At 37.3% G+C, this 16,593-nt stretch overlaps 1 protein-coding gene across 4 annotated transcripts; it reads right to left on the bottom strand.

Annotated features, from left to right (window-relative positions):
- Nucleotides 1-397: 397 nt before the first annotated feature.
- LOC103179880 (ETS homologous factor) lies at nt 398-13,934 on the bottom strand. Of its 4 annotated transcripts, none has more exons than XM_007895384.2 (9): nt 13,772-13,934; nt 13,051-13,219; nt 10,761-10,994; nt 8,742-8,813; nt 6,178-6,330; nt 4,167-4,259; nt 3,071-3,169; nt 2,122-2,320; nt 398-1,491 (listed from the first exon to the last, which is right to left on the bottom strand). In XM_007895384.2, exons 2-9 carry the CDS (start codon nt 13,196-13,198, stop codon nt 1,395-1,397), a joined length of 1,095 nt encoding a protein of 364 aa, XP_007893575.1. In that variant the 5' UTR covers nt 13,199-13,219; nt 13,772-13,934; the 3' UTR covers nt 398-1,394. The 4 variants fall into 4 exon arrangements, with proteins under 4 accessions (XP_007893575.1, XP_007893576.1, XP_007893577.1 ...); XM_007895385.2 differs by having other exon boundaries at nt 2,122-2,317; XM_007895386.2 differs by having other exon boundaries at nt 6,178-6,288.
- Between the last annotated feature and the right edge of the window lie 2,659 nt (nt 13,935-16,593).

Here is a 16,593-nt window from a genome sequence, read left to right as displayed (position 1 = left end):
TGGTCATCAGAGAGAGAAACCTGCTGTAAATGTGGTGGGTGACTGAGGTTTGTAGATAGAGAATCCCAAATGTGTCGTGACTCCTCCGCTCACCCCCTCAAACATCCTCTATCCTCTCATCCAATGCCAAATGCGAAGAGTCCTAGACTTTTTCATCTCAATTTGAAAACTTTTGCTTGGCTACATCCTCCTCCTCCTCACGCTCCCCCACCCTCTCATGTCCCCTCTCATGCCACCGCCCTTCCTGCCTTTTGCAAATCTCCAGTAAAAATAAGGATACCTAACAGATACCATTGTCCAGAAACTGCTTATGATATTGGTTTACATGCTTTAGATGCTGTTTGTGCATGGACCTTTTCAGTAGACCAGGCTGTGACAAATATTGGAAAGAAAATAGGTTTATTACAAAATATTTCTCATCAAAAAGTACAGCAAGATACCATTAGTCCCTTTAGAAAAATGTTGAAATCACCAAAATAACACATTCGCCCATAAAATACAGTTGCTGCACTTTACAGTATATCCTGCAAAACACTTTAAGAATTCCTTCAGATGTGAAATTATTATTATAAAATAAACTAGTTTTAAAATCAGAAAATGAATTGTACAAGAACATCTTAAACTAAGACATTGCTTCGATATTCTGAATACCGGACTATATAGTAATTAATTTTTACATCAGGAATTCTCCCACTCGTGAGCACAAAAGGTCTGCATATTTCATTAGGTAACATTTACATTAGGATGAAGGCATCCCTGAAACAAACAACTTCATTAAACAACTTTGTTTTTTAACAAAAAAAGACTTTCTTCGGTCTTTATGGTTCACAACATTTGAGAGAACAGTATATCTTTGAGTTCAGTGGTCTGTGGCTTAGCGGTTCTTACATTCCAATGCATTTTATAAAGATTGCACTGTAAAAACATTGTCTCTGGGGATGCTTGTGAGAATTTTGCAAACTCTTGGGAGTCTTCGAAATAATATGCGCTCCATTTCACGGTGGTTAATTTATCTGTTAAAACTCTGAAATACTGTGCTCATATAACTTAAAATAATATGTAAACAATGTAGATGTGGACACTTCACACAATTTACAGGGTCACAGAGAAAAATGCTTCTGACTGTGATGGGAAGGCAGACACGACGTATAAACTTATTTACCAAACGTATGTTATTTATTTGAAGTGGTGTCCCCCAGTGTGATTGGCTTCAGGTATCACATGGTGATGGGTTGCCGCATGTTTCAGACACCGGCCTGACCATAAAAAAGGATCGCAATGCACTCTCTTTTTCAGTGTAGTCTAATATGTCTGTATGTTTACTGTGTTGTTGAATACAAAAGCATATTTTTAAAACTTATATATATATAAAATCTTTACAGTAGAACAAGTTCTCATTCCTTTTCTTTCCAACCGATGGCATTTTTTCCAAATTTGTAGACCAGTCGACGCCCATCCATTCGCTCCAGAATCCCCTTTTTGTAGTAATATCTACACAAACAATATATTTATAATAGTTAGTAAAGTAAGTGTGGAGGTTCAGCCACTGCATCTTCTTCAAGCTGATCACCATTACAAGGGCATATTGGAGCTACAAGGGCATATTGGAGAGAGTACAGTGATGATACCAAGTTTGATAGTTAGTATTTGACACACATTATGAGGAGAGGCATGGAAGCTGGGAACATTCACACTGGAGAAGAGAAGGAACAGGGGAAACAAAGTCTAATAATATGCTTAACATGGACAAAAAAACAATCTAAAACAAGGGAACTGAGACTGAAGCTGGGAAGAGCAGGGGTGAACAGACCATTTAGATTTAACTTATTTCCACAGACAGTAGTGAATGTGTGGAATGGGCTAACCATGGAGACAGTAGGGACGAACTGTGTTGGCAAATTCAAGAGAGAATCAGATAGCTCTTTTGATTGAGGGATATCACAGAGAAAGAGAGGCAGAGATAAATTAGGTTTAATCTCGAAGACATGATAAGATGCTATATCAAACTCAAGGATTATTATTATTATGACCACAGAGAGGATTGCAATATTTTTTTCCAAACTGGTTTACGTAAGTGAGTGGGTGTTGAATGAGAACATGAGTTAAAACTATCTCACTGACCTCATGGCACGGCTCAGTTTCTCATATGTCATGGTACTGTTGTTCTTTTTCTGTCCCCACAATTGAGCAACTGAATCCGACTTCAAGAACCGGAAAGTACCTTCTGTCCTGTCTTCCCATTTCAGCAATCCTGGATTTACATCAGGGTTTTGCAAAATATTGAGAATAAATTCCCACAGATGTATTCCACATGGACCTGCTTCAGAAAGTAAATAGCATGCGTCACCTCCCATTAAGAACTTTGCCATAAAGTCCTAAAAACAATTGCAATACTTTAGAATAGAGCTGTACAATACTTCCTTATACATAACCTCGCTCAGCGAAATGGGATGAAGGAAGAAGAAGAAAATACATGAATTCCAAGTCATTTTAGGCATGATTAAAAACTACAGAGATACAAGCTGTTAGAACTATCCATTGCTGCTCTATGATTTTTCATGACTTGCTTGCTTTGAAATCCACAGTAGATAAAGCAGCAATCAATTCCACCTTGTTTCAACCTGTAAATTAATTTTGCCTTAAAATTTTAAATTACGCAAAAATGGTCAAAAAACCCTTGGAGGTTTTCTAAATGTGGAGGTTAGGTTCTTTTCAAGAACTATGGAGAAAACTTCCAAATTAAGAGTGCATATTAACATGTTTCTATTCTGTGTTACTTTAGATTTTAATACAAACAAAATCTTACAGGCTAGGATGGTGAAATTTTGGGCACACCCTTATTCAAAGTGATCTCGTCCTGATTTTGTCCCATTATTAGCAATAGAATATTGTTTTAACAAGCTGATATTGGCTTGAGTTCAATCCAAAGTGCAGGTTTAAGCAGATAATACTATCAGTTGATTTCACTGGGAAGAATATACCAGTATAGCATCAATAATGTTGTCAGGACACTATATTTTTGAAAGTGGAAATGAGATTCTTTATTTCATGCTTGTGTGAAGACACTTACTGTACTTGTTTCTGTTCATTCTGTCATTTTCATTCAGTGGTTTCTTTGGCCTCCCTCTGTTCCGTTTTTCCAGTTTGGGAATGTTTCTGAATGCCGACTCTAATAAACCAATGGTGAATAATTTTTACTCAGTTGTTGGGCAGTTTTATTGAAAGTGAAATAACCAGAGCTACGTCTGTTGTTTCACTGTAAAAGAATTTCAGAAAAGTTTGAGGTTTTGAAGCAACTTATTGGCATATTAAAGCTTCACTCTATTGTTGTAGGTATTAGACATGGTAACTCTAATCTCTGCAGTTGTCAGTAAAATGATTTTGCTGTAAAGGACCCCCTGATTTTTTTCTTTTCTTTGATACTGTAACTTCTTTACTGTGGGCTGAATAATAATACATATTGATTGTATCCATAAAGAGCTTATCTATCTCATTGCGCTTCTGATAAATAGGACATGACTGTAGACCAGAGGATAGTGAAACACTGAGTTTGCCATCTATGAGCATCAAAAGGGATAGCTATTTTGTACTTCTGCAGTGATGAGGGTTAGATTGAGTGTTAGTCAAGACTTTGGAACAGTATTTGAGTTTATGCAGTAAAAAATAGCATTCAGCATAGAGAATGTTGGTTCAGTTAATACAGTGAAACCTCACGTATCAATATACATCAGTGTAAGGCAACATCACAGCATTCAACTAAGAAATCGGAGATTGAATCTCATTTTTAATTTGTGCTCAAAATTTCAAATTGGAGAGGTAGAGTAAATAAGAAAGTGTATCACATATAAATAATGGTTTAACATTGCAAAAGAAAGTTATTATCTATTTGAATATATGAAATAATACATATTTACTGTGATCAGCGGTGACCTAGAACCAGGTGCAGGAACTGGACTACCAGATCACAAGAGGATTGACTTGATTTCAAAATTCGAAGCGCATCATCTTGAAGCCAGCTCAGCTCAAGGAAAGTCACCAGTTACTATACCTTTAAATTAGGCTCTGCATTAGGTCATATGAGAGTTGTATAATCTTCTCATACTGTTTAAAAGATGTAGGTGTTAGCCGATGGATGAAGAGGTGGGGAACTTTGGCAGAATTCTTACCTTTACAGAAGTTGCCTGGCACCTTGTTATGACTAATATAGCTTACATTTCCCATCATTTTCAAAGACCCACTTGGAACAATAAATGGTGAACCTATTGCAAAGGTAAAACAATATAAAGATTTTGTAAATACTCTCAATATAACTTCTCAAATAGTAACATGATTAATAAGAGAGAGATTACAAACGTATTCTTGCTTTTGCTTGCCTGGATATTCTTAAACTCGACTGAATTTTAGCATTCATTTAAGGCGGAGTATAAGTTACACCCAATAAAAGGGTTATTTCAGCGGATTTACTTTAAATGGCATGCATTGTGGTTTTGTTTGGATGTTAACATTACAAGGTTAATCTTCATTAGCATAACAGAAAATGGATTACAATGAACTATATTTCTAGGCTTCAGTTTGATTTGGTTCATAGAGTTTAAATTTGGTACCTTTGATTTAGCCTTTAGCGCTAGAAATGTTACAACCTTACACCAGTACATATATCGGCCAGCCTATAATTGGCTTGAAATAATCACAGGACAAGAATGACACATCTCACAATAAAATTCCCAACACCATGCATCCAGTAAGAGGCTGAACAATTTCTGCCTCTCATGTTCTCTTCGCCTATGATCTAATCACCAAATAAAACTACAAGGTTCACAACACTGCTAAATCACCTTCATGTCATACCAGCAGATATGGTCACCAAGTAGTTATTTTTCTGACCTAGAGCTTGAGAATATAATATTTGAAAGCTAGAACCAGCAATGTGAAATGCTTTGAGTCTCAATGATGTGATAAGGTACTACATCAAATATAAGGATTATTATTATAGCAATCAGCAAGAGGACAGCAGCACTGACTTCAACTGAAAGACTGCTTGCTGAAGCAGAAAGCAAAGCAACATGCTGGACTCCTTTCTATCCAAATCTCTGGCTACCTCTGGGTTATTTACCTCTCATTGGACATGCAATGTTCATTAAATATTCCATCTACATAATCCTAAATAAATTCTTATTTTAAAGGACTGAAACAAATACAAAGCACAGTTCTTGTGGGTGGAAAGGAAAAATAATAATCCTTGTGTTTGATACAGTCAGCCTCCGAGTTAGAAGATTGTGAGTTCAAGCCACATATTGGGAACGTTGAGCTCATCGTCCAGGCTAACACTGCAATGCGGTGAAGGGGAAGTATTGTATTAGTAGAAGTAACCTCCTTCAGATGAGACGTTAAACTAAGATTCTATTTTCCTGTTCAAATGGACATTAAAGATCTTATTGGCATTCTTTTAAAAGAAAAGAGAATTTTTCCTGGCGTGCGTGTCAATGAGGCACCAGAGAGAAAAAAAAATCATTGTTTTCATGGTTGGTCGTGGGACATTGTTGCATAGAAATTAGATGTTGGGTTAATCCACAAATATGTGGATATGAAGCGCTTTGAGATGTTTCGATGTTTCAAAGTCAAGATATTTCGCCCACATATATACAGTCAATTCACTTTACAGCATATTCTGTGAAGGGGTTTGAGATGTCTAGAAGACATGAAAAGCGCTATATCAAATGCAAGGATTATTATTATTATTACTATTAAGAGGTCCTGTATCAAACAGAAGGACTGTTATTTTATCCCTATGATGCCAGAAAGTTAATTGCTGTCAAGTACATCCACAGTTAATTTGCCTGCAGGAAAAAAACACAAATATCCTTGACAGATTCTTGACTTATAGCCTTATCATATTATCAAAATGTCTCAAAGTAGTTCACAGGATTATAAAGTCCAGTGACACCAATCCTAAAAGATGTCCTTCACAACTCTGTACCTCTTGTCCTGTTGCCCGGATGCATCCGAATGTATTGTCTGGAACTCAACTAGACCATCTATATGACATGAGTTTAGTAATAGGCAAATACATCACCCCCTGGCAAACATGGACATGCAAATCTGTCTAACCCAAGTCGAGAAAACCTAAAATATTATAATTAGGTCATTGAATTAAATACATGTCAAAGATAAGCTTACCTGGACTTGTTCTGCTGTTAGCAGATACTTTGTTTCTGGGTGAGGAACTTTCAGATCCATAACCCTCATCACTGTTTTCAACCTTTATATCTTTTAGGTCTTCAAAATTTGCTTCCATGAAAATCATTTCATTAAGCGCATTGTTTTGCCAAACTAGGAAGATGAATATATATATACACATACATTTACTTAAATAACAATTTTTTTTCCCTGTGCAAATTCATTCTATGCAAAAGAAGTTGCAACACCAATACTCCGAAATGGGAGTAGAAAGTCGAGTGTATTTGTACACAGTTTGTGCCGCAGTGAGTAAATACTTGGGTGTTATTTTTTTTCCGCTTGGGCATAATGCAGGGTGGATTAAAATCTTGCAAAGGTTATATATTTTAAAAAGACTTGTATTGCATCTCATCAAATCTCTGCCACCTGAGACGGCATATTAAGGAACAATGACTCCTCCATTGTTTCTGGTAATTACATGATAATAAATAAATACTATTGTGTAAACGTATTATTTGCAATATTTTTCAATGTAACATCAAATACGACACGCGTTTAAGTGTAGAATCAGTTGAAGAACATTTAATATTTGACTCATCATATGACATCCCAGCTCTGCCTCTCCCATTTGGTGTGACCTCCACGGAGGAATCATGCAATGTTGTACTATTTTGTGATAGGAGCAGCTTGCTGACAGGTGCCACAACTTAAGCTGTTATAGTTGGTGTTGTAAGAAAAATAAATAAGAAAAATAAATACAGCCTCTGTATTTGGAAATATTGGCTCGCTCCCTCACCCCCTAATTTTGCATGTCTCAATACAAAATCTACTTTCCATTGCCACAAACATAGCCAGTAGCCATGTATTACACTTGAGGCTGGCTTGTTAATGCAGACTGTAAAAGGTTACTGGTTATCCAATCCAATGATAGTTGGAACTTTTTTCAAACAAAATTTTGCCTTTGTACAATTGCTATATTATAATAAAAAATAATAAAATGCTTGCATTTGATATAGCGCTTTTCATATTGAAAGAATGTCTCATTCAGAATGCTTCACGGGATTTACTGTAAAGTGTACAGACTGCATATTGTAGACAAATGTGGTAGCCAATTTGCGCACAGCAATGTCCCACAAACAGCTGTGCAGTTAATGACCATTTTATACAATACTTTGTACAATATTTCAATGTCCACACACATGCCCTTCCCCCCAAAAGTGACTTCAGGGTGTGATAAGTGGTGGGATGTGCAGCAAGAGTGAACTCGGTGATAAAAGGTTAAGCAATAGACATTGATACAGAGACCACAGTAAGAGCAGTTAGCTCATGTACATGTCCTCCAACACGCATGCCTGGCTATGCCAAATCTGTCTTTGAATGTGTATGTCAACAGGTTACAATAGACCCACTACTATAGAGAATATAGGTCATTGGAGGAGGCCATTCAAGTAATTCTGATGAAGGGTCGTGCTCTAAACTTCAAACCTTCTCTATGAGATTCTCACTTCCTGCATTTGTTTTTTATTTTAAGATTTTAGCAGGTAGATAATCTGAACCTCAACTCTCCTCCTACAAGGAATGCACTATATTAATAATCTGAGGGGATTTCATAATAATAATAATCCTCGCATTTGATGTGATGATAGAATTGGCCAATGATCACCACAGTAAAAGCTAGTAGCAGAATTGCAAATCCAGCATATTACAATTTGAGACAATTCTTAGACAATTTGAAAACACTGATCTTCACCTAATTTAAACACTTTTATATGAAGCTCATAATGTAAAAATCACACTTCAAAACCACTCTGCTGTCAAGTTCACACAAGTTCCGATACTTGTTCCCTTTCGTTCCCATTTAGTTTGCGAAAAGGAATTTGTGGCCAGCATACCACGATTTGTTGCTGACAGGACGTCTAAACAACAACAAGAAATTCTATTTGTATAGGATATTTCACGTCAGGATCATGTCTCAAACAGTCAGGGAAGATGGAGGAGGAGCGAGGTGATAGTAATCATGGTCAAAGAGGCAGGTTTTCAGGAAGCTTATGAAGACAAATAGAGAGGGTGCCAGGCAGAGGGATTTAGAGAGGGAATTCCAGGGGTAGGAGTAGTGACTAAAGGCTCAGCTGCTAATGGTGGGGCAGAGATAGTAAGGAATGTGCAGTACACCTGTTTTTTGACAAATGGAAGTAGGGAAAAGAAGCTGGAAAAGATCATAGGCATGAAGGAACTTGTATCCGGCACAATTCTGAGCTGAGCAGAGGCCAAAGTGATTTGCATTAGCTGAATATTCAATACAATATGCATTTATATAAACACCTTTCACGTTGGGAGGATCTCTCAAAGCACCTAACCAACAAAAAAGCATTGCATTTAGGCTCCAACACAAATTGCTTTGGTTCACACCAGAATTATATAGGTTTTTCACAGCAAATTATCTCATAAAACAGTGTAAACAACCTAATGCCCGAGAGATGTATGTGGTGTATATACTTGAAAGCATGTGATTCCACACAGCTATAACTAGTAGCAAAGCTCTTTGGTAATTTGAAACAACTTACTGTGATCTTCTTCAGGTAGTAGGAATGAGGATTTAGCACTCTCCAATGTACTGGGTGGCTCAATCTCAAAATCTGTCCAAATAATTCCATAAAATCAATGTTACACAGATGGTAATAAAAGGATACGTCAGTCAGAAGTCTCAAATGATCGATAAATTGAGCTCTAAACGTGTACATTATTTGTTTTAAATGATTCAGGAACTGCTTTGGGCCAGTCACAATTTTCAGTTCATGGTAACAATTTTAATGCAAGAATGTTGAACATTGGGGCAAAGAATTGTCCATTCACATCATAACAGTTTTTATGAGACAAATTGGCTGTCGCATTCGCTCACAAAACATACAGTCACAATTACAGTCTATCCTATGAAACACTTTGGGATGTCCTCCTGACATGAAAGCCACTAAACAAAATGTAAGGATTATTATTATTATTAAAAGGAAAAACTGGCATATCAATTGTGTGGAGGACAACCCAAAGCGATTCACAGGATATACTGTAAAGTGCAGTGACTCTGTGTTTAGTGAGCGACCTCGGCAATCAAGTTGTGCGTGAAGTGAATGATCAATTTTATTTGTCACAAAAATATATCCAATTCCCTCATGAAACTGCTCACATTCTTTGCCTCCATGGGTAAACTGGTCCATATTTGCATTACCTTTTACATAAAGTACAGGTGGTTAAAATGGAACTGTCTATTCATTCTTCTCCTTTAAAGTTAGACACAACAACCCCTTCTTGCAAATCTCTTAAGTATAATAATAATCCTTGCATTTGATATAGCGCCTTATCATATCTTCGAGACGTCTCAAAGCGCTTCGCAGAATATACTGTAAAGTGAATTGACTGCATATTTTGTGGGCAAAATGCAGCAGCTAATTGCACACAGCAGTGTGGATGACACCCAAACTGTACCTCTTTGCCTCCACCCTTGACTCCAGGACTACTGCTGTGGTCCTGGAGAATGTCTGTCAGACATCAAATCCTGGATGAGAGCTAACTTTCTTCATTTGAAAGTCAATATCAGTATCAGTTGAACCGAGGCTCTCCTAATTAGCTCCCGTCAGCACCTCCACATCTCAGGTGCTGCCAGCATCACCAACCAGGGATGCACACTCCACCTCACTGAGCTAGTCCAGAACCTTGGCGTCTTGTTTGATCTTCAACTATCCTTTCTACCCCACATCCACGAAATGACCCACTCTGCCTTACTCCACCTCCGCAACAGCTCTGCCACTGTCTCACAACGCAGGCCACTGAAGCCCTCATACAAGCTTTCATGACATTGAGGCTGACAATCCAAACTCCTTACTTGTTGGCCTCCTCAGCTCCTCCCTCCTCCTCTCCCGAAACCAGGCTCCATGACCCTACCACCACCATCCTTGCCCGACTCCACTGGCTTCCCATCACACAGAGGATACAGTTCAAGATCCTGGTCCTCACCTTCAAAACCCCCGACTTCTGCGACGTCCTAAACCCCCCCACCACCCTGCCCGCTCCCTCCCTTTATTTGTTTTTTTTGGAGGGATTATTACTCCAGAAAAGCGATCCACTAATCAACTAAAGAAAAGGCATGCAAACAAAACGTATAGTGAAGAATGCATTAATAAATAAACACAAATAAATAAAACTCCATTTATTTTGCTATTGAGACAACCACCTTGATTCCAGTAGATAAAATTATCTCTGCATTTCAGGGGGGAACTTATGTTTTACTAAATGTTGCTGTAATCCCTTTTGGAAAGAGAAAACATAATTTGTAAAACAAATTTTAATGAGAAAAACATGCCTATTTGTGATTTGTAGCTTTTAATTTGAATATCCTAACTTTTACTAAGCGTTTTGAATGACTACATTTTCATTGTGGTTGGAATTATTTTAGCTTGGAGGACTCTACTTAAAGTCATCTCTCAATGCCAAAAGGGTGAAATGTGAGTTCAAAGTGTACATATATATTCACATTTTTGCAATGTAAATCTTAGTAACAAATGGTCACTACACTCTAGGTTATAACTTACCATATTTCTTTTTAAGATTTTGCAGACTTCTGTACAGTTCTTCTCCCAGATGTCCAAAAGTCCCAATAAACATTTCGAAAGACATTTCACATAGATGTCTTCCATTGGTGTCAGAGGGAGACAGGATAATAGTAGAAGTGTCATATTGGTTTTTTTCGATGTAATAACTTAGCCAATCTAAAACTTCTTCTTGTCCCCAGAACTGTGGATCGGTGCTATACCAGGCGAAAGGCTCTGAAATAAACAATGAACTTGTGGTACTCTTGGAAATTGCTTCAAATGCTATAAGCATTATTCAGTGTGATGAGATTACAGTTGTAATTTTATTTCAACACATTCCCAACAATTGACTTGTGATACCATTGTGGCTAACTGATTAAACTCTGCATTAAATATGCAGCATCAAAATATGAATCTACTGAAAGTGCTGAAAGTAATTATTTTAATAAAGGATACGTTTGTTCATTTGTGTTTCACATTCACGCGCAGGTGGTTTAAAAGTGAAGGAATCATTCTAATTTCCATTAATCAGTATCATTTGCTATAAACAGAGCACTCAGTCATTTCATTTGAACTAACAATTACAACTCTATGACCAAATTTTAATGTAGGAGCAATTTATTGTAGAATACTATAAATCAAACATACATATTTTGTATTTTATTTAATTTCAGCTTTTCGCTAGACTGTCAAATAAATTCTGCTATCAGTAGCTTCCCCATGATTGACATTGAATGTAATAACTAGATGATTACTTCATGGATTCATAAGGTTTGGTCTCTCCTAGCTGAACGCCCTTTTGCAGACTTGTTATTATCCGGGTATGGGAGTTAGAATGAGAAAATAGATCAGGTTTCATGCTTTTATATTCGGCACAGCCCAGTATCAAATCTGTTCCTGGTGAAACAAATCCCATGCCACATAGGAACGATGCCTACATTCAGCTTATCTGCACTCAGTTAGGTCAGCAGAAATAACCTTCGTTGGACTTGAGTTCAGTTTTTTTTTATTAATATAAAAAGAAAAGTTTGATTAGAATCAAATTGTAAACTTGGCATTGAACCATTAAGTTTTTTTTGGCACCAGAGCAGCGAATTGTTTGGATATTTGAATTTGATACAGAATTTACATGTGGCTATTTGATCGTCCCAGATAATACAAAAGGCAGCTTGAATTTCATAAATACAGTTTGGATACAAAAACTTGCCAATTTCACCAGCTTTGGAGATTCAGTAAACCCTAGGATTATTGGCTTTGGATCAACACACATACTGTTTCTCACACCTGTAAAGTTTAGTTTGATATCTTACTTAACATGATACCTCACTCACACCTCAACATCTGTAATTAATGAAGCTTTTATCTGATGTAATATAGTTTATTTAAATGTACGATATCTCACCCACCCCCCCTCCCCCCCCCCCACACACACACAGGCATAAGATATTTTATGTAAAAAGTATGGGCCCAAGGAGACAATTGGAAAATCCACACCAGGCAGCAATTTTTTAAAAAAAAACTAATAATAATCCTTGCATTTGATATAGCGCTTTTCACATCTTCGAGACGTCTCAAAGTGCTTCACAGAATATACTGTAAAGTGAATTGACTGTATATTTTGTCGGCAAAATGCGGCAGCAAATTGCGCACAGCAGTGTCCCACAAACAGTCGTGGATTGAGTGACCAAATTATTTCACGTTGTGTTATTCAATTCCTCCGATAAAATTATTATTATTATTATAGTGCTTTAACCACTGAGCTACAGGACTCCACACAAAATAGGGATTTACAGTATTTTCAACACGGTCCTGTGCAAGACTAAAAAACTATTTCAGCTGAAGGCCTTGTTCAGTGTGAAATGTGGTTGCAATCTGAATGGTTAGTGCTGATGGCTCAATGTTAAAGAGAGAAACCGTTTTTACAAACATCTTGTTTTACCATATTTCTTTCCAATCCTAAATGCTGAACATCAACAACAGACATTGTCTATTAATCAGAAAGGCGTGAGGCTGGGATTTGTGGGCTTTGCTAAGCCAACAGTAATACTGGACATGATTGAGTGACAAAAGGTGCAAGTTAGCAGGTCAGACTATTTCTCCACATTAATCTTCCTATGAAATAGAGCAATTTGGTAGAACTGGCAAAACCCAGGAAATGAAGGCAGGGTGCTTGAAGTCTGTGGATTTATGGTATAACTTTCATAGTTATGACACAATATAAAACATTGTAAGCTTCTAGTAGTCTGATAAGCATAATTACAGTCTGTAATACTTCTAGTGATTACCATACCTTGCCTATTAAGTTGAAGTGGTGGCGCTGTTGTTTGCAGGGTTAAACTATAATGGTTGGGCTCTATGATGTTACAATGGCCTGAAACAGGATTCTCTTCGAGCTGATAGACAGAGCGTAGGGCACTGCCAATGCCAATAATTTCCATTCTTCGATGCTTCTACTACCACTGCAAATAACAAAACATCAGAAATAATCAGACAGTCTCCAGAATAGAGGACCTGTAAATTAAACGGCTAACTACAGTCAATTTGGAAATGTTAATAATAGGCAATACGGAAAGTGAATAAGGCATTCACCAGGGAAAGACTGATATTTTATTTTATGCTTTAAGTCATCGTAGGTTGAAAGTACATGATTTGGGAAGAATTATGGAGGGTTGTATTTCATGCTGTGTTATTCAATCCCTCAGATAAAATCTTCCAGATAAAATTAATCACTCACGACAAGAAGACGTCTAGAAGATGTGAAAAGCGCTATATCAAATGCAAGGATTATTATTATTATTATTATTGTTTGCGGGACATTGCTGTGCGCAAATTGGCTGCCACCATTGCCTACAAAATACAGTTACTACTTTACAGTAAATCTGATGAAGTGCTTTGAGATGCCATCTCGATGTAAACAGTACTATATCAATAAAATCATTATTATTAGTATTAATGAGTGGCATAGTGCCAGATCTCAACCAGTTAATATTATGAAGTTAAGAGTTCGTTACCTCTTTTAACTTTGTGTTGAGCTCACTCTCAGCTGGTGTCACTTGTCTTGAGCAATGCTTGTATTACTGTGTTCCAAGCTCTGACAGAAATGAAAGTATCTGTGTGCCGTACTTGTCAATGTGCCAAGGCCCACCTTTATTTCATGGCTTCTTAACTTCTTAACTTGCCAGTCTGGACTGAGAAACAGAGTTCTGGGGAAATTCAACTTGCTCTCTGCTGCATTCCATTGGCGCCAGTTAGAAATATTTGCATAAAAGTATTTGCATACACAAAGTGCAATACGCCACCAAGCAAAATGAAATCCTAGACACAGTTGACTCATTGATTTGGGCACAAATTTGAATCTTAATAACCATTAACTTTTAAGAAAATGACCAATGTAAAGGACTAAATGAAAGTTTATGTTCAAACCAGCTATGGAGGTTGATACATTCTTAGCAACTCCTAAAACAGCAAACTGTTAGCACCTCTACTCATTTATTTCAACGCTAAGATTTATGTACAACAATTTATTGTTGAGATTAAAACAAAATCCCTTCTTGCGGACACATTGGTTTAAACTTCTGACCAGACAGACAGAGCGCTGAGGGTGTAACTTTTGTTATGTCACAGCAGCAGGTTGCTGTAAATGTAAGATATATGTCTCATATATGTAAAATACATTACTAACTGTTGCATTTGATATAGCACCTTATCCATGATGGTGAGATGTCTCAAACGCTTCCCTGGATTTTACTGTGAAGCGTAGTGACTATACATATTAAAGTCTCATCCAAAGGATGGTATCTGCACCAGTGGAACAGATCCCCACCACTGTATTGGGGTGTCAGCCTGTACTGTGAATTCAAAGCCTTGGCATGTGGCTTGAACCTACAACCATTCTGACACAGAAGGTGTGACACAGTGCTACCGAGTGAAGCAGGCTGACACCTGCGATAGATACCCAATGCAGTATATCACATCACTGGATGTATTATTTTACTACTCTCACTATTTTTCCAGCAATATCCCCCTTGTGGCATTGAGATATACTGCAGATTCTAAAAAAAAAACTTACTGAGAATAGATTACATTACAACGTGTGGTCACCATTTACAATCAGGCTAAGCAAAAAAAAAATGCATTATGCACTGGTCAAGACCAGAAAACAAGTTAGCTTCTAATAGTGTGGTATTTTTAACTTGCAAGCTAGGCTCGGCTCATAATAGCACACCCTAAAGTGTATTACAGGATGACATATATGATATTGCGGTGATCTAATCCTGGCGTAATTCATACATTGTAAGATTTTTCACAGAGTCAAATGAAACAAGTGGTTTTGAAGAAACTGAGACTAAACCAGAAAATAGAAATCTGACACCAGAGCCAATGTAAAAACGGATGCTCAAGTAACTTCCATTAGAGGGTACTGACATATACCAGTTTTCTAAAACCTGTGCTTATATAATCTCAAGAAAATAGGACTAAATGATGGTTAAGGGCTAAGTATTAAAACTGCCAGGAATTTTATCACCTGATTCCATCCAAACAGAAAATTCCACATATTAAGAAGCAAGAATATGTTTAGCAGGTATTATCCATCCTTCGCATTGCATGATGAGTTTAAAGTCGACTGTTAGGAACTTAACCCTGCATTTTGATTTACCTATTTTGACTCCATGAAGATTTGACAATTTCAGTGGCTGAACACTGGAATATAACTTTGTCCTTTTCAAGACCTTGGGCTGCCGGTTCTAGATCAGTTTAATAATAATAATCCTTGCATTTGATATAGCGCTTTTCACGTCGGGAGGACGTCCCAAAGCGCTTCACAGAACACACTGTCAAGTGAATTGACTGTATATTTGTGGGCGAACGCGGCAGCCAATTGCGCACAGCAATGTCCCACAAACAGTCGTAGATTGAAAATGACCAATTTATTATTGTTTTTGTTTTTTGGAGGGATTATTATTAGGCTCTGTGTGGAGTAAGGAAACTTGCCCAAGGTTTCGCCCTGACATGCCTGGAATTGAACTCAGGTCTCTCGTTTAAAACTACTGGTGGAGCTAGGTAAGCAGCGAGAAGAGCACTGGAAAAATCTTTTCTCAATACAACAAAAGCCTGGCTAAGTGTTTCATCTATTGTGGGAGAGAGATATGTTTGTTTGCCTAAGGGATGATTTAATGTGAATGTTTAGAATTATGAAAGGGCTAGACAAAATAAAGCAGTGACCTATTTTTTTTTCGCTGATGGGTTCATCAGTTAACGAACAGACGATCTCAAAATTAGAGCAAAGCAGGTTAGGCGAGGACCAGAATAAGTAAGAATTGCTACTGAGTGCAAAAACCAAATAGGGTGGCTTCAATTTTGTTGGAAGTTCAGCTCAGAAACTTATGGCTCATCAAGGATAGCATTTGCGACACTCATTTTAAAATACTTCAACTGATGAATATTTTCAGGGTTGGAGAAAATGGCTGTTTTTGGTACATCGCTATGCACAATTGCACTGCCACATTTGCCTACAAATAGACAGTCACTCCATTTTACAATCATTCCTGTGAAGCGCTTTGAGATGTCCTTCGGACCTGATAAGGCTCTATACCAAATGCAAGGATTATTATTATTATAATATTGTGCTCGTCTTGCCAATTAGTTAATGAAATCAATTGCTTCTTTTAGTTGTAGCTGGGGAGATGCTTGAACAATCAATCACCCTGCACAATTCCTCACAGCAGGTGACAATTTATTTTGTCTATGATTAAAATGGGAACTGATTACCTTAATTGGAAATACGGAAGCACAGCTTAAGCAACTTAACCAACCAAGTGAAGCATAACAACAA

The sequence above is a fragment of the Callorhinchus milii genome, unplaced genomic scaffold, assembly GCF_018977255.1.
Source record: "Callorhinchus milii isolate IMCB2004 unplaced genomic scaffold, IMCB_Cmil_1.0 Scaffold5, whole genome shotgun sequence".
Taxonomy (NCBI): domain Eukaryota; kingdom Metazoa; phylum Chordata; class Chondrichthyes; order Chimaeriformes; family Callorhinchidae; genus Callorhinchus; species Callorhinchus milii.
Note: the sequence above shows the minus strand (reverse complement) of the source record. Positions and strands in the feature narration are given on the sequence as shown.